Below are 27,661 nucleotides of genomic sequence, written 5' to 3'. Positions count from 1 at the left end.
GCATAAAGAATTTTTTTATATATTATGCTATTGCAACTTCAATGACAAATTGAGTCAAAATGTTCACAGATTTGTTATTTTGTGCATACGTTGTGACACTCCAAGTAAGCATCCTGGTCTTTGACAATTACCAAAGATGGTTGATGCCTTTATTGCTAATAGAACATTTCACACCATCCAAAGCTGCTCAGTGTGAATCCATGTTACTAATAGCATAATAATGCCTTTCATTGGCTGTAGATTGCCACATATACCACACATAAAACACCCCCATAAGCAGACACTAAGCACCGTGCTATGATGCTAACTACACCTTAATGCTACCATTCTCCACACTTTACATGCACTTTGGAATTATTAATTTGACAGCCATCCTGTAAATTGTCAGTTTGCCTGACATTAATGTTCCCCTAATGTCACAAATCATCTTTTGTCTGAAGCGTTAATGTGCTCATTTCAAAGCACAGGAAAACGTTCCTTTTCACACCAGCTAGACCCCATCACAATCACAGCAGCATGTCACCTCAGCCCTTCAAACACACACACAGACCCATAAATATCTGGTTAATTTATTACCCCGCTCACTACTCCATCAATTCTCCCTCTGCGATGTCCTAACCCCCTTTCTTTATTTTTCCAAGCCCACAAAGACCAATGTTGCCTTTATTACCACTCGACTGGAATAACATTATACACAAGACGCCCAAGCCGATAGCGTGGTTGTCATGGCAACGTGTCATGAATCATGGCACCAGACTAGACTCTTGACAAGGTTTATAAACTATGGCTGCCGATATATTTCACATAAGAAAAAAATGATATGCAAGTGCCCTATATCTGTAATCCAGTGTCATTATTATCAATGTAGAATTATCTTTTTTTCTTAAGGATGTACAAATTGTCAATGTTTTTAAAACCATTGGACACTTTTGGTAATTGTTAGCATAAAAACTGACTTGGTAACGAGCAATGGAGAGCTGTTGATGGTATAAAACATTGTGAGAAACGTCTCCCTCTGAAGTCCTTGCTCTATGCTCTGAAGAGACATAGTTTTTGAGAAAGAGGTCATTTCTCCCTCAAATATCAAAAGATTCAGGCCTAAAGCCTTTTATTAGGCATCTGAACTAGCATCCCAATTTTTGCAACAAGGGAGTGCTTTCTTTCATTATTCTTTAGCAACTTCGATGACCAATTGAGTGAAAATTTAAAGGTAATCAAATTGGATTATTCGTTTCACTTGCTCTCCACAACAAAGATCCGGACACAACCACTGCTGCTAGTAACTAATTATGCAACTTACCCATAACAGTTAGCGTATAGTTAATGCTCACACTACCGAATCCATTGGTAGCTCGGCAAACGTACTGCCCTGCGTCCGCCATCTCAACATTCTTGATCTTCAAACCCGGCGATAACACCTTGAACCTCTCCCACAGTGTATTGATGGATTCTCCGTCTTTCTTCCACATCGTCAGGGGTGGGGGGTTACCGATTACTGGGCAGAGGAGTTTGATGGTTCGTCCGACTCGTGTCTTTTGGAACCCAACAATTGCCTCGGCAAGGCGTGGTGGACCTGAAGTTACAACAAAACAAATTCACACATTAGATCATTAGAAATGAAGTGAGAAAAAGGGGATACTCTCTGTAATTACACAGCCCTAACATCTCTCTGCAAAATGTTTTAAAGGAAGACAAACAGTTGCATTTATTGCAAATCTTCCTGCATTCATTGATTTTCCTAAAGTGTTCTAGGTACAGGAATCAGAGGGTTTCTTCATAAAATCATACCAAAGGATTTTGATGATAACGTAAAAAACATTGACACCTTTCAGGGTATACACAATGTAATTTTTACTCAGTTTTTACTCATAATGGTATTCATTTTTCTACTTGGGTGTATAAGCTGTTACTTTATTAAGCCCTTGCACAAATACTGTTGTATAATGAGGAAAAGCATTTAAACACCCCACAGATTATACTATCTTAATATTGCTGCCATACACAACCACTGATAAACTCCCCTTTAACTGAAAACTCTTCTCGCGAGCACAGCGCCATAAAAAAAAAAATCCCGAGTTCAAGACAAGGGTATTATCTAAGGAGCTAATACTAACGAAATCCCCCGCCCACTCCCATCCTCTTTAAGTAGATGAATAGTCACCCAGTCCTCTATTGATCACACACACTGTGTCCCTGCTGCTTAGACACAAATACATGTACCTCCAGGTCATATCGACAGCTAGGTACAAAATGAATGAAACCAACCAACTTGCTTTGCCACTATGATTTGATAGTTTTGCAGCAAAACCAGGGCAAATTCCCCCCTCTCATTCCCAACACTCCAAACTCGCTATCTCCTATTGATCTCAGAGAAGCAGAGAGGGCCTTAGGGTACCGGTGAGAGAGATGGAGAGCGTGCACAGGGAGATGGAGAGGAGTGGAGGGAACCGGTTAGAGGCGAGAGTCAATAGAGTAATGGTGATAATGGCAAGGAAAGTGGGTTGACTATGGATATGGGGCAGGACTTGTTGAAAATTACACACCCTCACAATGTGCCACGGTGTAATGCAACAAATTACCCTGGCTGTGTTGTGCATGCATAGTAGTACCACAATAGACCGTGTTGAATAACCCCTTTGTTGCTATGAAAGGGGCCATATTGTCAGGCTGGCCCTATGCGCGTCTAAATGCGTACATCAATGAAGCACACAGCACGCAGTGTTCACGGTTTGATTTTTATTGCACACGCTCACAGACACCATGTTGTGGACAGGTATTTAAATGGTAAAGTCTTAATCGATATTGTAAATATACAATCAAAGGATACATCGCGGTCCATAGATAGGTTGCACTTGACGTCATTGACCACTATCTTTGATGAAATGGACACGCGTAAAAGGCTATCATTGGCTGAGAGTTGTGCGCAATGCGTACACGCAGGCACATTTCCATTGTCTGTCATCAAATATGGTGGTTGGCGAACTAACACGGTTTTCTGGAGTCAAACAAATTTGACTCTACAAAAGAGCGCAACGTGTTCGTTCCGACATAAAAGTAAAACTGTACAATTTCGAGGCATATTTGTGTGGATTATTACATTCTACTTTTAAAACATCTTTCTAACCGTATCCATTTCATAACAAACGGTTTAAAACACTTTTAATAGTCCAACTCGCCCGATCCAATGCAACGTGTCACTTTAAACCAAGTAAGTTTTTTTTTTTTTTTTTGGAAATTTTACCAAAAGTATACCCTCCTTTAATAAATTTTTTGCAGCCCATTTTTACATTAAAATGTCTTGAATTGAAAAGTGACAGAAATTTAACAGTGTATCTACATAACCAACACATACCCCTGACTGTAACATTACAATGTGCCTTAATGTTGAAATAAATGTTCATCGCTAAACATATTTGTCTCAATCGAGGTCCTTATAAAAGTGATTGATATCAGTTTTATTAAGAATTTTAATCTCTAGAAGAGGAGGAAACAAAAACAAGTACTTGAGATTCTTATCAGATGCCACAGATTGAACATAATGATGACTTGGCAACATTCATCATTCCTAGCTTGATTGAACGTCAGTGTAAAGGGAGAACGAAGTTATCATCTTGGGGGTATTACAATGAGTCATCACCTATTTATTAGTCAAGTTGTCATGAAGGGAACCCGGGGCGAGATCCACCACCCCCCCCCCCCCTCTCACATCGCCCCCTTCGCCAACGAGGCATGGCACAGATTAATTTTTGATATTACTGAATGACACCTGTAGGCCCTGTGGATTATTGAGGACTCGTACCCCTGGCATCCTCTCTTTTAAGTTATTCCTGTCAAGCTAAAGATAAAGTGGGGTGGTGTGTGGTTTGGCAGGATGAGATGCGATGAAGCGATACTCCAGCACTCGCACCACGGCGAGGCAGACAATTTGCCTCGATTGTGTGAGGCAAAATTTATGCCTTTGAGAATTATTTTTTTGGAGCAGGTATTAAATGTATGTCTAAAAAACTAAATTAAACTTAACATTGGGACATGTAAATTTTCTGTTAAAATTACATTTAAAAATGCTTTTGCTGGCTTCACTCGTTTGAGATGCTTTTACCATCCCCTCAACTAGATTTGAATTTCCTATTAAAGGAACACGTTGCCTTGGATCGGACGAGTTGGTCAAAACAAAAGCGTTTGTAACCGTTTTTTATAAAATGCATATGGTTGGAAAGATGTTTTAAAAGTAGAATACAATGATCTACACAAGCTTGCCTCGAAATTGCGTGGTTTTCCTTCTACTGTGCGAACTGACATGGTCGGCCATTTATGGGGGTCAAAATTTTGACCCCCATAAATGGCCGACGTGTTAGTCGACGAGGTAAAAGGAAAATCATGCAATTTCGAGGCATGTTTGTGTGGATCATTATATTCTACTTTTACAACATCTTTCTACCCATATGCATTTTATAAAAAACGGTTACAAACGCTCTTCAAAGACCAACTCGACCGATCCAAGGCAACGTGTTCCTTTAAAGCACTTCCGCACATTGGTTATCAAGTTTATTTTTAGTTAACTAGTTGACCACTAGTTAACAAACTTTAAACATCACCTGACACTTGATCCCAACTTTAACCTTTCTAATGAGCCACATTTTTCATTCAGTGCTTCAAAAGTTTGTGCATTAGCAGAACTGAGTGTTTGAAGCTCCACAGTCTCAGCTAGAGTAGGCTAGACCCAGGAGCTTATGTGGGATGAGAGTTATTTCCAATTCTCACCATTAATTAATGTGCTTCATGTTGCCCCAGCATGATCACAACTGCAGGTGCAAGAAGGTGTGGCAGTAATTAAAGACAGTGCTCAGGGGGAGGACTCTGGCCTCCTTAGGGTCTTGGAATGCCTAGTTAATCTTAATTATAACCCCCCCCCTCCACAATTGCCACCCTCTCTCCAACACTCAGAGCTAGAATTGGCAAACAAGTCACTCCTGAAACATGTACCTCGTTTGAAGACTTTAACAATTAAAAACTCATTACGAGTCCACTTCAAAGAATGGCGACAGAATCTTCCACCTTGCTGCTTGAACATTGAGAGGGATTCAATTTCCAGGGATTCAGCAGGTAACTTGATTGGAGATTTGAATCGCTCTTGACCGAATGAAAAGCGATTTCAGACCCAATTTGAAAGAGATCTAATTTAAACGTCGGCTTAAGCAACCCAATTAAAACTAAATTTTGTTCTACTTTCGGATTCTGTCCTTGATCTAATTTTGTCTTTACCCTCAGATCTGAAGCAGAGTCCTGAAAGGCAAAATATCCTTTTAGTTTTTTTTAACTTCTCAGTTGTTTTAATGCTATGTAAATGTAGATATAAAATTTACAATAAAACTAAGTAGTTTCAAAAGGTGGTAGTGTTTTTAAGATATCGCCGAAAAACCGGATCAATTATGTCTACACATGAAAAATAATCCATAATTGAAATACACAATCTGAGAAATGTTTATGACTAACGTTTATTGGATTCCAATTGATTTATTAGGATAAAATTCGATGATTTTTCCTTTACCACATTTTTCTGAAGCAAAATGATTCTCAAACTGCTTTATACTATCGTTGTACTTCTTGTATTGCTATTAATTTAAGGAGTACCAAACAATGTATTCTTCCCTTTAAACTTCCGGAACCTTAACTCTACTCATCTCTAAGTTGACAAAGCAGAAAGCTCAGCTGTAATCGATGTTGTGTTTTCAAAGAGTTCAGCTGTAGCTTTAAGAACATGTAGCTCCTACTTATCAAGCTGAGATCACATGCGCCCCCCCCCCCCTTACATCTTGACATATCATTATCATCGCTTTTATTATTGTAAGTTTTGCAAGCTGTGGACAGTATCAGCTGATGTGCTGCAGAGCACGCTACAGTAATCTAGTTGGAACTTGGACTTATCAAGTTATGTCTGTCATGTTCAGTCATGCGGAAGACCTCTTGATTCGGGAACCGGTTATGAAGGGTACCGCTGACGCAAAGTGACAGCGTAACATACAGCTTATTGGAACTAATTAGATGGTCATAGGTAATAACAATATCACTATGGCAACGATGCAACTGATACCGGTTGACTTCCTTAAAGGCACCGGACACTTGGTAATTACTCAAAATAATTGTTAGTATAAAAATTTACTTGGTAATGAGCAACGAAGAGCTGTAGAATAAAACATTGTGAGCAACGGCTCCCTCTGAAGTAATGTAGTTTTTGAGAAAGAGGTAATTTCTCACTCAGATAATAAAAGACTTCAGGCCTAAAGCCTTTTTTCCCTTCATTTATTCTCTTGCAACTTCGATGACCATTTGAATCCAAATTTTCACAGATTTATTATTTTATGCATATATATTTGGATACACCAAGTGAGAATACTGATTTTTGGTAATTAAAAAAACTGCCCAGTGCCTTTAAAAATTTCTATTTTGATGTTTATTTTCTTCTCGGAGGAACTTGATAGAACGATAATTTCGTTAAGAAGTCTCTAAGGAATACAGTCTCTAAGGTATGCAAGCTTCCCACGCTGAAATGATTTATTACCAGCATAACATGTATATTCTGACCTTCTCTCCCTAAAAATAACATCGCTGTTTATATACTTTCTATAATAAATCTATCGCTAGGTAGCGCCATTCTATGATATGTGTGTGGATTCAATGGTACCTTTAAAAAAATAATGATTTGTGAAGTTTTTGTGTTTGTCCTCAACCACCTTTGAAATTGCGGATGACCCGATCTGCACTGATGTCACCCTGGACTATAATGAGGCTGGTCATTTATTAACTTTAGTGGCATACAGGTCTGTAAACGAAGCCACATCTATTGAGTAGCGATTGGGGTCAACAATTTGTGAAAGAATAATATTATCGACGTATCAGTTTACATATACTTAGCATCTTATTATGGTACATTTGTGACCCTTTCCACCATGAAAACAGTTCATATTTACACTTGGACACACAAAATATTGCAAGTATTAATAAGAATAGTATCAACAGAAACCTATATTGTAAAATTTCTTGTTAATTTGAATTTGTTTTTTGTAAACATTTGTTAATAAAATCATCTTGCCATTGGATCTAACCCTGAAAAACTAATTATTTCCAAAAATAAAATTTTGTCCTGTAAAAACTGTTATAATTGGAAATTCACAGGGGGGGATATGAAAAAGGAAATACCTATGTTTGAGTGGGAATATTTGAACAGCGTTTCGATTACAATGCAGCAGCGACTGAAAACATCCCAATAAAAAGCTTCCACTACAAAATGAAATCAGATACTACCAAAGGACAGTATTGCTAAATATGCGTCTGTCCGGCGAAACTCTGGTTGTCAGTTTTGCCTGAAAGCCAAAGGAAGCTTTGTGTCGATACCCAGTCCCTCCGAGCAAAGCACTGACGAAGCAAGGAACCTGTAACACGTTCTAATTGATTCCCTTGTCCCTTCCTGTCTGTTCTATCTGGTTTATCAATTTTAGTCGTCAGCGCGCTCGCTCGCAGAGAGCAAATTCAATATCGCTGTCTTGTATAAGCGTACAGTGCCCCCTAGCTGGTTAAAGGTTAACGTATACAACATTGGGAGACACCTGGTTTGAAAATGACGATCATTCTTCCGATAAATTTCATCTGGTGTTAAGATTAAATAGTGGGGTTTTTTCATTCAATGATTCTTGAAAAGTATGTTATGTTCTGTAGTAACTTTTCCATCTCATTTATTAATAGCAGATAAAATTTTGATCGGTACAAATTATTTTAAGTCCCATGACAATCCAGACATTTAAAGGTTTTATAAAATTTATCAAACTTGATGCCAACATGTAAGGGCAATCATCCCTTAGAATTCTGGCATATCCAAATTTGTTGGCAGATTTAAAAAGAGAATTCTAAAATGTAAATAAACTATTTTTGTAAAGAGTGTCGGCAATTTCTACAAAAAAAACTTATCACAGTCTTCTGTGATGCCAATTTCATTTTGTAATTTTTTTAAAACAATTTTCTCTTTACTCTTACTTTACTCTTATTTACCCAGGAAACCAAGAGTTTTTTCATACAGTGTCTACTACCCCTCGCTTGATAAACTCTTTGATATGTTATTTAGGCTATTTAATATTAATCTTAATGAATTTCCGAGGACAAAACAAAATCAGATAAAAATGAGAAAATGACATGCCTGTTTACATCACTCTGATAAGCCTATCTGTTTTTTAATGAGACTAATACTTGAAGACATTCTGTAATCTATTCAGGAATCAGACGAAGGTCCCTGCAGCTCGAAGAGAGAGAGAGAGAAAACAACACTGAAGCAATCTGTAGCTGTTGCATTAAAACAACATGCTGGACCCCCCCCCCCCCCCCCCAAACGACAATCAAGGTAAAAGGAAAATCTCTGATTGGAGATGCATTGAGGGTTGATGTAAATCTATCTCGACAGCCTGAACTGGTCGACAATCCTTGAAGGAACACCATTAACATGCTAAACAACTCAGATATCACTAATGGAACTGCCAATGTTGTCAGACCAGGCACCCGTCAGATCGTCAGATCATCGGGCAAAGAGGAAAGAAGAAAAAAAAACCAAGAGGATAAAAATGACGATCAAACAGGCAAAATTGATTGTAGTGGTATTACGAAAACCATCCATCAATTTATCTTCTTCTAGCTTCCCGGTTATTCTTCTAATCAAACAGCTTGAACTTTATATGCATCTCCCCTCGGCGTTGCCCAAATTGACCATTTCCTTTCAGTGGAGAGAGGAATTCCTCGTTCTGAGATTAAGTGTGAAATGAACTGATCAATCACCCTTTCAGTTTTTGGTCAGTGGTTCATCCATCAAAGAGAGAGAACTGATGCTTGCTAGATCCCCTAGAACATAGCCCTAGAATAAGAGTAAGGTTTGGAATAGTGTTGTTAGGGCTCTGAGTTCTTAATCATTAAACCCTACAGTCTTGATCTTAACTAAATACCCTCATGTAGTCCATATGCTGCACTAAATCCCAAGAAACTTTAGCTGAAAAATTGTGGGAGAACAAAAACTTTAACTAAATCTAGGTTAAATAAATCCAGCATCATGCAGATATAATGTTATAACTGTCACAGGTTTTTAAAAACTTCTATTGGATGCTACTTATAAAAACTATAGCTACGGAGTCACCAAACCAAACACCATCCAACTGAAACATTTTACCAAGCCAATAACGGCACAAATTGTAATTTTTAAAAGCTATAGCTACTTATACACCAAACCAAACACTTTCCCAGTGAGATATTCTATATAACAAGCCAATAACAGCACAAATTGTACTGTGAGTTGACACATAATCCCTGTCATTCCGACAGGTTTTGTCTCAGATTTGTCCCTGCGGCTAGAAAGGAATGTATTGATTTGTCGATACTCTCACCTCTGGAGTCGAGTAACCCTTAACGGTGACCCTTACTGACCTCTTAATATATAGCTCAAGTGACCTTTGAACTTGTAAACATTGATACCTCTCTCTACCCGAGCTTCTTAAAAAACAAATTGGATATCTACAACAAATAACTCCACTAAATGAAATCCAAACAAAGTTTTTGACTAGCTTCGCTAGTTGTTTATTTTCCACTAGAATTAATTTATTCTCACAAACTTGGATAACCAGCTTATAGACTGTGCAGGTATCACATGTATCAAAAATGCAAAAAGGAAACTCAGAAGGACTCAAGTTTCATATGAAATGATATGTTCTTTTAGAATTTTATTTATACAAAATACTTGAAAATAAAACTACCAATCCAATTTTGATGTTTTTTTTTAATGATTATGAACTACATAAATCAATCAACTGTGATTCATAAACTATGTTGAAATATTTAAGTATTTGAAGAGATGCATAAATTACTTAAAACTCAATGCTTATGGGACCAACTTGGTCCTGTCAGTGTCACAAAAGAATCTGCAAGATGGATCGATGACTGCCACTGAGTGAATCCATCAGACAGGTTAATACCAGATCAATGACTTTGAGTCTAACATACCCTTAAAAATGCATTAGCTGTGCATATCCTTAATGCAAATTCACAAATCCTCCATGCTTTAACCCATTCACATTAATGTCAGTCACCACTGATCAACAGTTATACAAGAATATACTACCAGGTCAATTCAACCATGCCTCTTCTTTTGACAGTTCTAAAAAGCCACATTTCACTGGTCATTACATTGACATTTACAACCACTGAGGGGCATCATAAATCTGAGGATTGCAACAGTCATAAATAACAATAGGCTGCAGTGACATGTCAACTGACATGCTTGGAGAGATTGTCTGATATTCCATTGAGATCAATGAGGAGGAGCATCTTCTGATGACGCTTAGAGGGAGTATTCTAGATAGCGGCTTAGCTTAATTCCCTGCTAAGCAATTTATGATGATAATGCAGTGAACGATTTTCCTTGTATAGCAGAGCAAAATGCTACACAAAATTGCTTCATTGCTACTCAAAAAACAGCAATTGCTACTCGATAATTAGCATTCAGTCTGCACCAAAATAAGTTCAGTCTAAAGTTCTTGCTAAGCTTAAGTGCTGGCCGAAATCATTGCCTGTAACGGGTAAAAACATCAGATGGACATTTTAGCTGGTCAACATTTCTGCTTGAATAAGCTACTTGCTCAGCTACTTAATGCTTACAAACCGATTGTCTTAGATTAACTAACAGCCATAAGGGGACAACAAAACTGCTAAAGGTGTTTTGCGTTAAAAAATTCACAGGCATATTACTCGGGTGGGATTCGAACCCACCTACGACCTGTACTCAAGAACCGAGTATACAGTGCTAACCCATGGGTAAAACGTAAATTAATATTCTTTATCCCCAATGCAAAATTCCTTCTATTAAATAATTTTTGTTTCTAAACAACTTAACACATCATCAACATAACAGCAACAGCTGAGTAACGCATCTAGTCTGGTTTCCATCAATAATTCCCTTCCCTACTTGTCAAGCTGTGACAACACAGACAAGATGACAAGTGATCCGGTTGAAATACATATTTTTTCACAATGCCAAGCACAATTCCATGAGATCGATGCCTAGTTTCAACTACTCCATCTGTCAACACTCCAAGCGATGAACATTCAGTTTTTTCCCCATTCTAATTTGATCAAACCATCCCAAGAAATTCACATCAGTAAAAAAAACACCTACACACATTCACATTTATTGTGCACTTTATTTTTTTTATTTTTTTTTTTAAACTAACCGCTCTCTTCAAGTGTATGTCTAGTTTGCCGGGGTACAACAGCGTTCTATATTTCTACACATGTGAAGTGCACTTTGTATCCGCCTATGGGGCGAATGAGAGAAGAATCCTAAATGCGAACAGTAGGACAAGCACTTTAACCGAAATGTGTCATATGTCACATTTAGAACCACACTTATGTCAGACTCAATCAGAACTTGCATTGTGTCAGAAATGGGCTAAATATGATTTTTCTTTGAGGGACTGGGAGATAAGAAAGGGTGTGGGGGGGGGGGGGTTAATGTCTGATAGACTGCAAGTAACCTAAATCAGACAGAAATGATATCACTGTGGAGTCTTTCAGTAATGTCAACTGTTATCAAGCGTGTAGTGCTTATGGAATTAGAGCACTGAATTGCTTTGAATTCATTCTAAAAGATATAAATTGTGGTAGAGTGCGATCTACTGCATTGGGCTCAAGTTCTTGGCCCAATTTCACAGGGCTGCTTAAGCACAAAAAGTAGCTAAGCACAAATAAGTGTTGCTGACCAGAATAAGGTTACCAGCCCAACTACCAAGTCACATGTACATTTTGTGACTGGTATCCTGCACATTTCTGCTAAGCAGAAATTTGTTAAGCAATATTTTCTGCTTAAGCAGCTCTTTGGAATTGGGTTCGATGGTTGTGGGTTCGATTCCCAGTCATGACACTTGTGTTTTTGAGCAAGGCCAATACCATAGTTGCGTCTGTTAACCCAGGTTGTATAAATGGGGAACCTGAATGGGCTGAGACAGTGTTGGGTTAGATTAACCCTGTTGAGAATCTTACAGGAATGGTCTTAAACAGTGTTGTAGCTTTAGACCAGTTTTAGTGGTGGGCTCTAAACCCAATTTAGTCCACCAAGGGCAAGCGGTTCAACAAGCGGCTCAGAGTGCTGAGTGAAATTTCTTGGTTCTGGGCAAACCCTCCCAGCACTGCGGCTACAACACTGGTCTTAAAGTATCCATGAAATGCTCCAGAAGAAAGCTACAATCTCCTCAATAGGGTGCCCTTTACAAAAGAGAAAAAACTTAGGTGCCCTTGCCCTTTCAAAAACAAAGCATACAGGGCTGGATCACCGGCACATCATTGCCATGGTTTCCATGGTAACCCTTCAATCCTTCCACACTGGTTATTGTCCTTCAATGTCCTCTGAGGTATTACTCAACAGTCACTCCCTACCCTGACCTCAGATCGTTGTTTACATTAGCAACACACATTTGGAATTTTCGCACAACCAGATCCCTGATCGGAATTTGCTGGGTCTAGAATTGGGTTTTGCTAAAAATGCTGACCCACTGTGCACCCTTCTTCTAGAGAAAGTCCTAACCCTAATGACACACCCCTTGGAACAACATGCCTGCAACTGATCCTCTAGGTTCTTACTAGGGGGGTGAGGAAATCAAAACATTCTGGATCCAGACAAGGAAGGAGAGAGGTGAAGTGTGGTTTGAGGTCAGGGCTTAAAGGACTGGTTGTTTACCCATCAGAGACCATTCTATTTTTATTAGGCCACAATGTATAAATTTAAAGACAAAAGTGTACCTTTGGTTTTTAATTTTTAGAACTGTTTGATTGTTTTAATCCTATTGTAAATGAATTCATATACATTAAAACTAACCTGTGCAAAGTTCATTTCAAAAGGTGATAGCGTTTTTTTGAAATAATCGCCAAAAAATCGCAGGGGTTGATTCCACAAAGGAAGAACAAGTCATATATTATTATTACACAATCTGAGAAACGTTCCTGAAAGAAACACTTCTCAGATTCAAATTTCAGGGGATAAAAACTTACATTTTTTCGACATTACTTCGAATTAAGTTTTCTGCTTGTAAATGATAAAAATAGACAATAGCAATAACAAGCTACTTGAATTAGCACTACACAGGGGGTTAAACACTTTTTAGGAATGTTTCTTTTTATCTGAATTTGTTGATTCATTTTCCTTGTTAAATACAATCACCGCCACTTCAGATACGCAATCTTGCCAATTTGCGATCAGGGGGTTATTCTCAAGTTGAGCCAAAAGCCTCATTAAGAGTGATTCGGCAGCGTCGTTATCATGCCAATACTAGTCGTTGTAAATGCTGCGTATTTGCAGACCGCCCGATATGAAGCGATATCTTTGATTACATGTCAATTAAGAAGGTACAAAATCCATACTGCGTAACATCTGCCACCAGAATAAAAAAAAAACACATACATCATGTTAGCCTGACGGGTTGACAATCTGTATTTGGACATGGTATGAGATATGAACTACAGATACCAAATATGCTGGTTATCTTAATAGCGTGATATCAGAAAAGACCAACGTTGTGATTCATATACTGGTTTCCAACAAGTTTCTCATGCAATGAACAATGAAAACCTGCCTGGTGTGGGATTTTGAATTTATGAAACCCATCCCCCCTCCCCCACCCCATGAACTTGTGTATCAATCCAGGTGCTCTACCACAATAAACCACCCAAACCTTCAATACTTGTGACAAGTATTGTCTCCCAATGTTTTTGTCAGTATCTATGTTCTGGGGTGTCAGACAAAAGTTGGTCAACCATGCACAATCCATGAATGACATTACCCCCATTCGAGACAGCAGTGTATAAAACACGCATACAGTACTGTTGAATTCCTGGGTTTTTTTACTTTTACTAACAAAGAGCACCTTGATTTTGCCAGTAACATGGACATGACCTGTTTAGTTAAAGGCACTGGACACTATTGGTAATTACTGAAAATAATTTTTAGCATAAAAACGTACTTGTTAAAGGGTGTATGTACTTTTTGTAGGACCAAAAACACAATGTCCACAGATTTACACTAAATTACACTGTTTGAAGATAATGATAGTAGAAAGCTTCACCGAAAATATTACGTGCTGAGGTGCTGCAGTTTTTGGGAATTGAGTAAAACAATGTCATGAAATAATGTCATAATTTTCGTCTCATGAGACGAAAAATATTCTAAGCATTTACAAACGTATTTTTATGACATTTGTTTTACTAATTTCTCAAAAACTACAGCACCTCAGTAAGTAATATTTGAAGGGAAGCTTTCCACTATTATTATCTTCAAACCCTGTAAGTTTAATGTAAACCTTTGGACATTTTGAAAAAGTACCCAAATCCTTTAACAAGCAATGAGAGCTCTTGAAAGTATAGCAAACGGGTCCCTCTAAAGTAACATTGTTTTCAAGAATTGTTTTCCACTAATTTGATTTCACAACCTCAAAATTAGATATTTAAGGTCCCAAAATCAAGCATCTGAAAGCACACAACTTTTGTGTCACAAGGGTGTTTTTTCTTCCATTATTATCTCGCAACTTCAAAGACCAATTGAGTTCAAATTTTCACAGGTTTGTTATTTTATGCATTATATTTTGAATTCCACCAAGTGAGAAGACTGTTTTTTGACAATTACCAATAGTGTCCAGTCTCTTTAAACACCATTAATGTATGATTGTTGCAAATTGGATGTTGATGTCTTTCACTGAAGCAGAGTGAATAATGACCATCCTGAGGCAAACTCACAATGGTACAGTGTGTTTGAATACCCAAAATGAAGCTGTGATTATCTTGGTGACAAAGTGATCAACTCTTAAGCTTCACTGTCTGCCAGTCTAGATTTATAATCAGGTTCCTACTTAAAGAAAACTTCCGCTTCATCACAGAGCCTTACGGTAGAATTTAATCTCCTTTTATTTCTCTCGGACTTTTTACTTTTGGGCCGGGTACCTAGGATGAATTCCACCTTGTTAGGAGGTTCTTGTGACTACATTCATTTTTCTTACACAACTGGAGCCAAGTCTATCATTAACTTGCATTCCAGGGCCCCAATTGCATCAATCAAAAAGTCGTGGTTAACAAAATAGTGCTAAGCAGAAATTAGCAGGAGACCAGGCACAATTGTACTTTGGCTGGTAACCTACTTCAGCTCAGCAAGATTTTCTGTTGAATCAATCTTTATAAATCATGGACCATTAAACTAGTCGAAGAATACTTTACTCCAAATGCTAAACGCACTTGGTTTTGTTGTCACAGTCAGTCAGATTCTAAAATGTTGATGCTAATATAGAAGTTAGCTCAATTCGGTCAGCATTTCATCGGAACAGAGCAGCACAGAAAAATGGTGAAGTACCCTTATAATGGAAGCCACAACAAAGCTGCACAAAGTCTAGCTGCTCTGTGGTATATGCCTAATATTAAGTTGCCCACTTCAATGGTGTCTACCTGAAAATGCTTTTTTTTTGGGGGGGGGATACCACCACATGTACAACAATAACCAGCCACATATCCCCTTATAATTGATTTTTATGCTGTGATATTTCACCACAATCCGCAGACACCAAAATAATTATTCAACAGAAGGCTCTCCTGCAAACACTACTACTGGCTGCCCCTCTTCTCCCAACAAAATTTTGAATCATTTTTTCAGGGTTGGCGGTCAGATTGTATTTCTTGTGGGTGTTATATTACCAACAGATGGCCCTATAAGCTAGCAGCCAATATAGGTGTAGGTTTTCTCTTGCCTTTGCCCTCCAGGCTAAAAAACCTACATGTTCAGCCAGGGAAAAAAGGCTATTTGGTTTGTCAATTTCATTATAAAAGAAGTGGGGGATGTGAACGACAGAAATGTGGCACTACAAAGTGTCGAACTATTGATGTGATTGACAAGTAGGTCTTTCATAGAAAGAATAACTGTGCCAGCTTATTATAATTGCAGGGAAAAAAGGAAACCACACTGGCAAGATCTGGTGTAGGTCTCCACACAAAAATAAGCTTTAACCAAAATACTGTAAAGGGTGAATGCAATTCTTGCTATCCACCATTTTGTTGCTCAGTATGCTAATTGTGTTATGAAACAGGTGTCAGGTTAGGTTCAATGCCACCAGTGTTGTTGATTATTAACCAGACAGCCAATCACCTGATTACTCTTTGAAAAAGTACAATGATTTCATTAGTCACTCGTACCGTTTCCCTTTCATGAATGTTTCATTCACTATGCTGTATGGAGATTTTAATGAGTCTATTGAATTTATTGAATACATTTTTCTAAATTAAGGTCAATGTTGTTTCTAGGTTAGTTCTTTCTGTGTACACAGGAAACACAAACTCGAATGCACTTCACGACCTTAACCATTGAAGTGTTTTTTCCACAGCACCTATAAAAAAATATAAAAAAATCCAGGAATGCCACAAATCAAATGAAGGGGGGGGAAATATTTTTCTAAAGCTTTCATAATAATTTCTTTGTACTGTTGATGCTGACGCTAGTGTTGATTTATCGCCCAGAGAGAAATGATCAACACAGTGACAATCCCTTTGCCATGACCCTGCTGTATGTTTACTTGTAAACATAACGTGATTCATGTCTAAGCTTCTCATATAAACACCTTTACGGGCCTTGTAAATCAAAGACCCCTTCGACTTGAAACCAAGTGATTTCGGTTGTCTCTATCCTGTTATGAAAATCACTCAAACCATAAAAACATTTCTAGAAGTGAGCTATTCGATAAAAAAAAACAATTCAGCAATATTTTAAGTTTGAATTAAGCTACACGATGCAAAAATTTGATAAATTCTGGTGTGAACTTGACACCAGAATTAACAAATTTGCTGTTATTTAAGTGGTGTTTGAAGCTTTGCATGGTGTGAAGGATAAGAATAAACTATAAATAATAGTTAACTTGTGGGTAAACCATGTAATAATTATCTTTTGAGGGAGTGTTGGCTCTGAGAAGAGCTGATTTAGTCTCAACGTTTTGAACAGTACACTCTGCTCCCTCAAAAGAGAATTATTACATGTTTGTACCTGCAAGTTTACTATAATGTCTTCTTTGCTGTTACTTGTTGAATAGCACACTTCTAACTGATTACACAACTTGACTGATTTTTGTCACAGGATGGAGACAACTGAATCAATGATCTAACAAAACAGGACGAGACAAAAATTGTCAGATACCTGAAGAATTAGCAGCCAGGCTCCAAGGTGGTACACTGTTATTGTTAAGGGAGGACGCTGTTTCGTACCCTTCCCTCAAATTATGACATTCAATTAGCAGGTCCTCGGTGCTGCATTGTAATTCTTGTCTCATATTACCAAAAAAGTCCGATTTTGTATTCTTAACGCAAGGACATAAAACCTCAAGTTCTGATCCATTGATGTAACAGAATCCTACTGTCCAATTAACCCTTGTATGGTTGCTAAGCGTTTTTTTTTTTTAGCCTAATTGAAAATCATCGCGTCAGTGCAATCAAAAGCGCACTCTGTGCAAAAACGTCAGCATATAGCTGGGGCTATTTTCAGCGATATAAGATAATTGTTAAAATGTTAAACTCGTGCCATACATAGGTGTTTATTCTAGATTCTCCACTGACACAACGAAATGGTTCCTTATTTTGTGACACATTTTGTATAAATGCTTTATCCCCTAAGTGTTCCAAAGTTACAGAGCTATGTTGTGGACCAATTTATACAAAGTCTTGTAATGGTGCCGTGGTGTGATCTGCAGCCAACCTATCTTTGGGATAAATGTCCTGGTTTCTTCTAAGGTGCATTTCAAAACCAGCAGCTTTACACTACAGTGTCCCATCCCAAGGATGAAGCAATTATGCTCAAATGTGTTGTTTAAAGGCAAAGTATAAATTTGTTTTTAACCAAATGAACCCACTCTCCAACACAAGAACTTGAGCCAGATGGACTAGGTTAGACAATCTCAATCACAACCTCTCCATCCTCAAACTAAAAAAGAGACTTTTCCTTTTCAGAACGTAATTTAAAGTCAAGGTTCTAAGAATTTCTATAATAATTTCTAGCCCCTAACTTAGTGAAAGGGAAGGGTCAACTACAAAGGGGGCATGTGTTGTAATCAAATAAAATAGAATTCTTTTCCAATAATAGAATAACCTTGACCAAAGTATTCTTCTTTTAAATGGATACAGCATTTTAATCAAGGGAGAAAATAACATGCTTTGTTTGAAGATTTGAAACCATTGTTTAATGATGATTGCTTGCCATATAGAGACTTACATTTATTTTGTTGAATTTTTTTTCTTTCTTTCAGATTTAGAATTTGATGTCTCGAAATCACCATCTAAAAGTACACAATGTCGTTTTTTTTTAATATTTTATATCTCGCAACTTCGACAACCAATATTGAGCTCAATTTTTTTTAACAGGTTTGTTATTTTATGCATATGTTGAGATACACCAAGTGAGAAGACTGGTCTTTGACAATTACCAAAAGTGTCCAGTGTCTTTAAGGGAATCTGCTGTTATTTATGTGGATGACTTTGTGATATTATTTAATATCAGACCTGAAGGTTTTACAAAAAATAATCATACATTTTCAATGATGATTCTTTATCATCTAGTGCACTGCACTTCAGCAGTAATTTTTTTAACTATCTGTGTACATTTCTCTCAAGCACTAGGTTCCCTAACATCCATAATTATTATTATTATAATATCAACTGGTCGGGTCCATGTGTTTGGGTTGAAAACAAAGTCCACCAACATGGGCCTGACTGAGTAAACATCATAAATTAAACACAGCAGAGGCCCTAACGTTGGGCTTTTTTTTTTTGTCAGGGTAGTCATGCCAGCTAAATGGCTAGTCGCCCATGCTGTGTGAGCCATTGCAGGCCATTTTGTACACACAAAAGGACCCTACCACCTCTTTTGTCAAAGGCATTTTTTGTCCTTTTGGGGCTGGCTAATGAGCTCTATTCATGTTATTGTTCACTTGGGGGACCACATTCACTTGCCATATAAACCGGCTGGGGGTACTGAAGGGAGTGTATGGGAGGTCCCATGAGAGACTATTATTACTTGACATTATAATTTTCCTTGGACTGAGTTGATTGAAGTGATTAGTGAAGGTTTTACTCACTGCTTGTTTTGGGTAGAGCTCAATATGATTTGCACTTCTCATTATTCAACGATAAAGGACGATTAGGGAGGGTTGGATTGTCTGATAACATCACCCAATGGGTTTAACATTCTGTTATGGCTGAAGTTCACATGAGTGTATATTTTCGATTTATACAAAATGTATAACAAATCAGTAAAATAACAATTAGTGAAAACAGGTGAAAGAACCCCAATGGAAATAAGTCTAAGTTATTGGCTCGTTTGGGCCATCTTTGGATGTTTTTGCAGTATTTCTATTTTGTGTTCTTTTTTTGTTTATCTTGCTTCATTGTCTTTTTTCCTGTTGTTGTGTATATATGTATTTTTGGCATGTCCTTGCTGTATTTTTATCTGAATAAATTCAATCAATCCTTTTGTAGTTGTTTTGTGTTAACGATCTGCTTATTAAGAGTTCTACAAAGACTAAATCACAAACATATACAAATTATTTCCTACACAAATCATATTTTATTTGGTTTGTGTAAAAAATACACAAAATCAGTAGTATCACAACAGTTAAAACTTCAAAAACTTCCCTTCCAAATCTTAATTCTTCTTTTGGAAACAATAAATCTAATCTTACCATCTTTGAACCACCAATTAAATCATTTACACTTATTCTTTTCCTGTACACCTTGTGTGTAATTTCCAGCTTCAGAGCAATTTTTGGTGGGCAAAAAAAAACATTGACTAAACTTACAAGACAAAGACAAAAAATTCTACATACCTTGTACATCGCCAAGAACGGCTGCAACAACAGCGAGACAAGCCAAGCATCCGAGCACTGTAGTCCATGGCTTCGGCATGGTGACGTTGATGGTGGGTGGCCGTACTGACCACACTGTGACTGTGGAGCTGTACTTCTCTACAACACCACGCTCTAGTCTTCAAGAAGACCTGTCAAACGCGAGAAAGCATGGAGCATCATGTTAATTACTCAAACCGAAAAACAAATCTGGCATTCAAAAAAAAATGTATACATCACGACGAGTAGACGTTGAACATGTGTAGCTTGGTTGTGTACATGCACAACAAACCCCAGTGTAATAATAACGTTGGTTGCCAGTCAGTGAATGGTTGGCAATCGAGATATCATTTTGTAATAGAGTACGTGTGTGTGTGAATGGGGGGCAAAGTCACTCCGCCTGTCGATCTTACTGTCGCCTAGCCGTCCGTATACAAAGACCAGTCAGGTTTGCAGGCTTTCCACACACTGTAAAGCTGATAAAACAACCAGGCCAGTTAATTTTAATGCCAACGATGACTGAACTCTGATCACATTTATCTTGACCCCATTTGACGAGCGTGAGAGCACTTAAAACACCACAGCAGACTGGATACAAATGCGAGAAACACTTGGCATGAAACAACACAGCTATGTGATCTAACGCGTTGTCGAGTCTATTACTAAATGCACCCCGACTATGGTTAGGTGTGTAGGATCCAATGGGAATGATTTATGTACTTGCGTTATACGCGACCGTTAAAGAAACACGTTGGATTTACGGGCCCCACGTGGCCGCAAGTTCTCAACACCAATGAACCAACAATAGCAATGAATTCCGTTCGAATGTCAGTCAAGGCCTCTAGCCGTCACAAATCGTAGATTATAATCGACACATTTGAGGCAGGTTCTTTACCAATATTCCCAGTACAAAATAGTTGTCTAAACGACCTTCGAAAATGGTACCAAGAAATGCATGGAGTTTGAAATCGGATGACCAAGCGGGCTCTGCTATGGCGTTCCTTCTGTACCACCAGACACTGCAATGCCCGAGGGAGAACTTGCTGACTGTATAACAACAGCAATTATGGAGCTCAAAGGAAGGCTGCATAAAATGTGTGTAAAGAATGTTGGCAATCTTGTGCGTCATGTTATTCAAACAGCCCTTTCTCGTGTCATTTTGTACTAGAACGTATGCATAAAGTTTGCTTTAAACTATTGGGAACCAAGCCACAACGTGGTCCTTTCATCAACTCGCTCTGATGTTTGTTAATTAATTTCTCAGCCTGCCTGCGACTTGTTTGCTCTCGAAGTATCCGGTAATTATGGATTTTTTCGAAACTACGTCTATATACTTATTTGAAGCCCCGTTCAGAATATGACATGGTTATAAATAGTGTCGCTACGGTAAAATAAACCGGAGATAAGAAAGTTGAGGTTTCGAAAAGACCCAATAGTTAGACCAATGAGAGCATGATGAGCGGTTGGAAGTTGGAAGAAATGTCAGAAACACACAAATCACAACACAGCTGCAAACATTATTTTCACGAACTTATTGGTCCTGGATAAGTTGGTAATGTTCAATATAAATACAACTGCAACATAAATAAATTTCTGAGGGAAAATGGCGAGGTATGTTTTACTGTCATGATGTTTGTTTGTCAATCTTGTTACCGAACTGCCACTTGTAGGCCTAAACCCACTAGACATAGAATGTGCAACTTCATTGGCGTCTACACTCTTGACTTGAGTGAAACTTTTGGTATGGTAGATGTGTGCATTACACCATCACCCCCCACCCCCCTTTAACTACTGTAGACAACCCCTTGCCAGCCTTACCAGCCAATTCACATGGAAATTAGTCCAGAAAGCAAAGCAACAAACAGGGGGATCTAGAAAACCCTTGCAGCCGATGCTCGGCGACAACGTGATAATGGGCAAATAAAGAGTGAACAATGAACGGGCAACCAGTACTCAATGGTTGCGGTGAGAGACGATTAACGGTACGGTGAATTGATGTTTAAATCCTCCCTCCTCACTGGGTGTTTTCGTGCCTCAAACGACCGGAAACTGATTTACAAAATGGCCCTCAAAACACACCCCTGTGAATCCAACAAGTTCTTTAAAAGAGCAACACAAATAGTCCTGGTAGACTGCAACTTAAATCTTCGGTGTTTCTTCGCGGACTGAAAATTGAACAGGGCTTAATTTTATATAGCCTATGAGAACAAAAACTTGCAAAGCCCAAAAACTTTTATATACAAAAAATACGTTTAAGAACACCGCTCAGCGAAAAAAATAACGGTCGTCCATTTTGTCCAGAAATATGTTACCAGCCAAAAGTTACATCCAGTTTACACTGTTGTGACTGGTGCCCTACTAAATTTGTGCTATAAAACAGAGAATATTGCTGAGCAGTAATTTCTGCTTGACAACTTTTTGAAATTTGCCCCACATTTGCAACTGCACGGCACTTTAATAAACTGTTTTATGGTGTTTCTGAATGTGCTTCCATCAAGCATGCACGACTAATAACGCTGCTATATTATCACGTTACTGACGTGTTTTGGGCGGGAAAGGCAGCACACAAAAACGCCACGTGTCTGTTTAAAGGCACTGTACACCCTTGGTAATTGTCAAAGACCAGTATTCTCACTTGGTGTAACCCAAATATATGCATACAATAACAAACCTGTGAAAATATGGGCTCATATTGGTCATTGAATTTACAAGAGAACATTGAAAGAAGAAACACCCTTGTTGAACAACATGTGTGTGCTATATAGCACGATAAAAGGCTTCAGCTGAAGTCTTTTACATTATTTGAGTGGGATATTGCCTCTTTCTATAAAATAAAATAAAAATTAAAAAACTGTGCCACTTAAGAGGCCGTTTCTCACAATGTTTTATACTGTATCAACAGCTCTCCATTGCTCGTTACCAAGTAAGTCTCTATGCTAACAACTATTTTGAGTGATTACCAATAGTGTCCACTGCCTTTAAACTTCATAAATTAATATCACCGATGACTGACGTGTCGCATTATTACATCGTGTAGATGTTAACTCACCCAGTTTCTGAAATTGAAGATGTAATTTGTGAGCTCATGCGCACTTCTCTGCGACCACCAGCGTGCGCTCACTGAATTGATACGGACTCGAGACTAAAATAACAACAAATCGTATACAAGCCCTACGGTCTTTTAGTGTGTATGTCATTACCCCCATTTTCCAACAGCCACTATTAAATTTTCGCACACAAAACAAGAATGAAGGCTGTGAGCAATAAAAAAGGAAATTTTATAATAAAAAAGGAGGTTTGCATGCCACTATGCAACTAACTATGCAGGTATGTTTTCTTCATTTTTAGACGTTACTATTTTGCGAGTAGAAAATCAAAATGGCGACTGTTGACTTGAATTATCACGGATCGGGATATCACGCCGTAATATATTAATATAAAGGGAACGTAAACATTCGGTTTCTGGAACCGTTTGACTATTTTTAATACTATTATAAAATGTAGATATTAAAAACAACGTTTGGAAATTTCGTTTCGAAAGGAGGATAGCGTTTTTTTATATATCGCCGGAAAACACAGAGCAGAAGGACTTCAGCTGAAGCCTTTTTATATATGCATCTGAAAGCACACAAACCAATGCAACAGGCGTATTTTCACTTCCATTATTGGATTATCAATATTGAACAAAATATTTCACAGGTATGTTATTTTATGCATATGTTGGCATAAGTATTTGACAATAATATTACCAAACGTGTCCAGTGCCTTCAGACTGTGTTTCGAAAACACTGCATGTCCAACGCAAAAACCTTGGTAAACTTTCCATCCTACATCAATTCGTGGATGCACGACTTCAGCATGTATAGATATACCTGTTATTAAAATGTTCTACACAACTATGATATTTGAGAATGTTCTTCGTGTTTTTCTTATTCCCAAAAGGAAGACAGACGTTCAGCCCTGATGAATACCCTGACGGCACTGGGTAATTGTGTTTAATCCCAAAGGGTGACCTTCTCTCTATATGTTGCTGTAGGCCTACTCACATTCCCAAAGATGTACTTGAAGAAGATGGTAAACGGGGAGGGAACATTATATGAACGTAATATTTCAATCAGCGTTTTAGTAATCTTTGTTTTGAAGTTTTCTTTTTGAAGTGAGGTCCACATTTGGATTAAATGCATTTTTGGAAGATGGTAAACGGAGAGAGAACATTGAACGTAATATTTTAATCGGTGTTTGCTTAAAGTTGTACTGAAGCAACATTTTGAAACACTTTTTAAAAGTGTTCTATTTGAAGTGAGGTCCACCTTTTCACTAAAAATGACTTTTGGAAGCTCATATAAAAAAGCTTACGTAGAAACCTCCATTCATGTCATATCAACTAAAAGTTAAATTGCAACCCCTTTCTAGTTGCATTATCGATGATCAGATGTATCCTTGAATGCCTGATCAGACGTAAACGCAGCACGAACCCGAGACTATACAAGAAGGCTTAAAATTCTTGGAAATCTTTGTAACGATAAGGAGTCTCTTATAGCATGGGGGAAGAATAGGCACTGGACACCCTTGGCAATTGTCAAAGACCAGTACGCTCACGTATCACAACATATTATGCAAAAACAATAACCAATCGGTGAAAATTTGAGCTCAATTGGTCATCGAAGTAAAAGAGAGTAACGAAAGAACGATTGAGATATTAAAAAGGATTCAGGAGGCCTGAAGGCTTATGAGTGCAAAATTACCTCTTTCTCAAAAACTATACTTCAGAGGAAGCCGTTTCTCACAATGTTTATAGACAAACAAACAGCTCTCCATTGCTCGTAACATCAAGTAAGTTTTTAAGCTATAAGCTTTGCTTTGAGAAATTATCAAAAGTGTCCAGTGCCTTTAAGATCTCCAAAAGTGTCCAGTGCCTTTAAGATCTCACTACCCGGTGTGTGCAGCTGTACACTACCATGTACCTCCATGGTTTCTTGTAAAACACATGTCGGTATCACGACGAACTGGTGCGCGAAATTGCAATTGGCACCAAGCATGCCATGTGAGAGACGCAGCCATTGCGTTTTTAATTCCGATGGTTTTTCCGCCGCGTTGTCCGGATGTCACAGTTTATAACACTGCCTTGGTGTAAAATAACCAGACGGTAATCGTCTTCCGCTTGCTAATTTGGTTTATTGGCGACGCTACTATTTTTTTGCGCGGGAAAACCTTTGCGGCACTTCCTTTTCGTGGAATCTTCATAAACATTGTTTAAATAAACGAGCACATTTCAATGTGTAGGCCTACATAATAAACTAATTTAACACATGTTATTTGCTTTTTGATTGCCACTTTTAAACATGCAACTTTCTTTTTGCATCAGAGGAACTGCCCGATCACACTTAACTTTTGTAGTGTTTTCTATGGCACTGTTTTGAAAAGCAAAAGAGGAAATCAGCTGATCAAGAAAAATTCATGCCTAAACTTTCCTTTGCCTTTCTTCACTCGGCCCTCAAAAAAAATTGCAAAGTTTGTGCTAATGATATAAACAGTTTATGAGTGGGACCTCTGTTCACACAAAACTTGACAATTAAGTTAATACTTTTAATGTCCAGTCCGAATGCAGCATTAACAGGCATACTACTTGCCATTCAAGAAGACACGATTGTGAAGAAAAAAAACTCGTTAGATCTTTAACAACTTTTGATTGTCGCTGTGACCTCGCCTGCAGCCTCTTCCAGCGCCACATCTTACAAAGAATGTCAATAGAAATCGATGAACGCATTAGTAGAGAAAAGAAAACCCAATCCACCCTCCTTCAGAGGGGCGGGTTTTCACCGGGAGGATTTTTCTTATTTGGTGGCTCTGAATCGAAAGGACTATAGTGCGGAAGCAATGATGGTTACCCATGGTAGATTAGCTAATAATCAATATGATTAGCTGATGAGAGACAAATCTTCCAACGGTTCATCCAACCATTTTGTTTTTTTGATTGGCAGATTCAATTATTGACTACAATAACACTTTTAATAGATCGAATCGTTGAGTATGTTTGGCAGCGATAAGGCATGCGCGATAAATCTATGGGACTCTATAAATACAGACACCAAGCAGTTGTGTTTAGATAAGTACCTTTCTCTATTATTGTGTCATGCGCAATAATTATGTACTGTGAGTTTGATACACATTGAATGTACATGAACAAGGTATGTGTAGGTCCATGTGTATGGACAGCTTGGTTGCAAGTTGTAAAACAGAACACGGCTGAAGGCCGAAAGAAGTTACCAACGTAAATACAAACATGGTTTTGGTGTAATTTTGATTAGGTGGTTTGAAACACACTTTCATTTCAAATAAACACAACTGACTTAATGGTGTTTGTTGACAAAATATCAGATATTTATAATGATATTCTGGGGACTTTTGACAAAAGTTTCAGACTAGTAGAGGGATATTCTCAGAGGTTAGAGGCTCGAAGTATATAAACAACTGAAAAGTCTTTTCGTGTTTTTAGAAAAGAATATTTATTTGAATGAGTGCAATGAAAGTAATATTTATTTATTAAGTAGTTCAATGAAATTCAAAAACAAGGAAACGGCAAAAACAAACAGAATTGTGATAGTGATTTCAAGCAAAAGCAAAGAAACAAACAAACAAACAACCAACAAACAAACAAACAAACAAACAAACAATATACCCAAACAAACAATGAAATCATCACAATTATCATCATCAGCTGAGAAGTTACATGCCCTGTAAATGTTTTCTCTAAATGTTATCTATAAACAAGGGCAGGCAGGCAGGGCAATATTGTGACGAAAAGCATGCCATGGTATCCCTACCACAACTAGTTGCTGTCGATGGCCAAATCTGACCCCAAACCCTCGCTCTTGTTCATTCATGGCTTGGTCCTTTACTTTATGGTCCGACTCGCCACAAGGGCCGGCTATAACCGTCTCTCGGTCGGTCGTGTGCCAGGGCCATAAATCCATCACTCGCATATCCCACTCCGTCAACCAACTTTTATGGGGGCCATCGTAATTTAGTGTTTGTTTTACAATTACTTATACAGCCCATCCAACACTTCATAAAACATCAACCGCTAATAAAAAAACGGATTAAACAAAACCTCACAATCATTTCAGATTCTATAAAACGAATTGCTTTATAAACAGATCGTAAAAGAGAAGGTAATAAGACGAGACAAACACTTGATAGTTTAGTACGTACATGTGATTGTGATATAGTGGGTTGTTAATTACCAAACTATCTTACCGTTATATTTAGTGGTATCTAGTTCTTCAAAGGGTAGTGGTAAAATACGCCAGTGGCTCTCTCTGTAGTAGTAGTCTAGTAGTGTTGGTGGAGATATTCACTCGCCGCAGATTGGTGACAAAGGATGGGTGTAAAGAAACTTAAATTGGCCCTCACCACAAAGTTTGGAGCTCGCTCCGCAGATGTATTTTGTAGTTCCTCCACAAAACGTAATACACCGTCCAGCTAGTGGGTAAGTTTTGTATTACTTCAATACGAAAACAGATCCCTGTTCATCTACAGAGCAGCAGTAACTTTGGAGTTTCCAATCACAATGAGATACGGGTTAAATAACGATTCCAAAATAGTCTCCAACAGTCATTTCAAGGAAATATTCATCAGTATATCATCATCGATGGTTATCCTCTATCGAGATGAGTGTACTGACTAAAAAGCACAAACTGACAGACATGAAGTAGACGTGGTGTTCCCGC

At 38.0% G+C, this 27,661-nt stretch overlaps 1 protein-coding gene across 1 annotated transcript in view; it reads right to left on the bottom strand.

Moving 5' to 3' along the window:
* Positions 1–27,661, bottom strand: part of LOC139940736 (fibroblast growth factor receptor-like 1) — a 48,390-nt gene extending 20,729 nt beyond the window's left edge. Inside the window, exons 1-3 of the mRNA XM_071937104.1 lie at positions 27,189–27,661; positions 19,914–20,083; positions 1,301–1,573 (exon numbers count right to left, since the gene is read on the bottom strand). Of these exons, the coding sequence (XP_071793205.1) occupies positions 1,301–1,573; positions 19,914–19,992 (352 nt within the window). The 5' untranslated portion in view covers positions 19,993–20,083; positions 27,189–27,661. The remainder of the gene's footprint in view (positions 1–1,300; positions 1,574–19,913; positions 20,084–27,188) is intronic.

Source organism: Asterias amurensis, chromosome 8, assembly GCF_032118995.1.
Source record: "Asterias amurensis chromosome 8, ASM3211899v1".
Taxonomy (NCBI): Eukaryota; Metazoa; Echinodermata; class Asteroidea; order Forcipulatida; family Asteriidae; genus Asterias; species Asterias amurensis.
The sequence above is the reverse complement of the archived record's forward strand: the minus strand, read 5'-3'. Positions and strand labels throughout refer to the sequence as shown.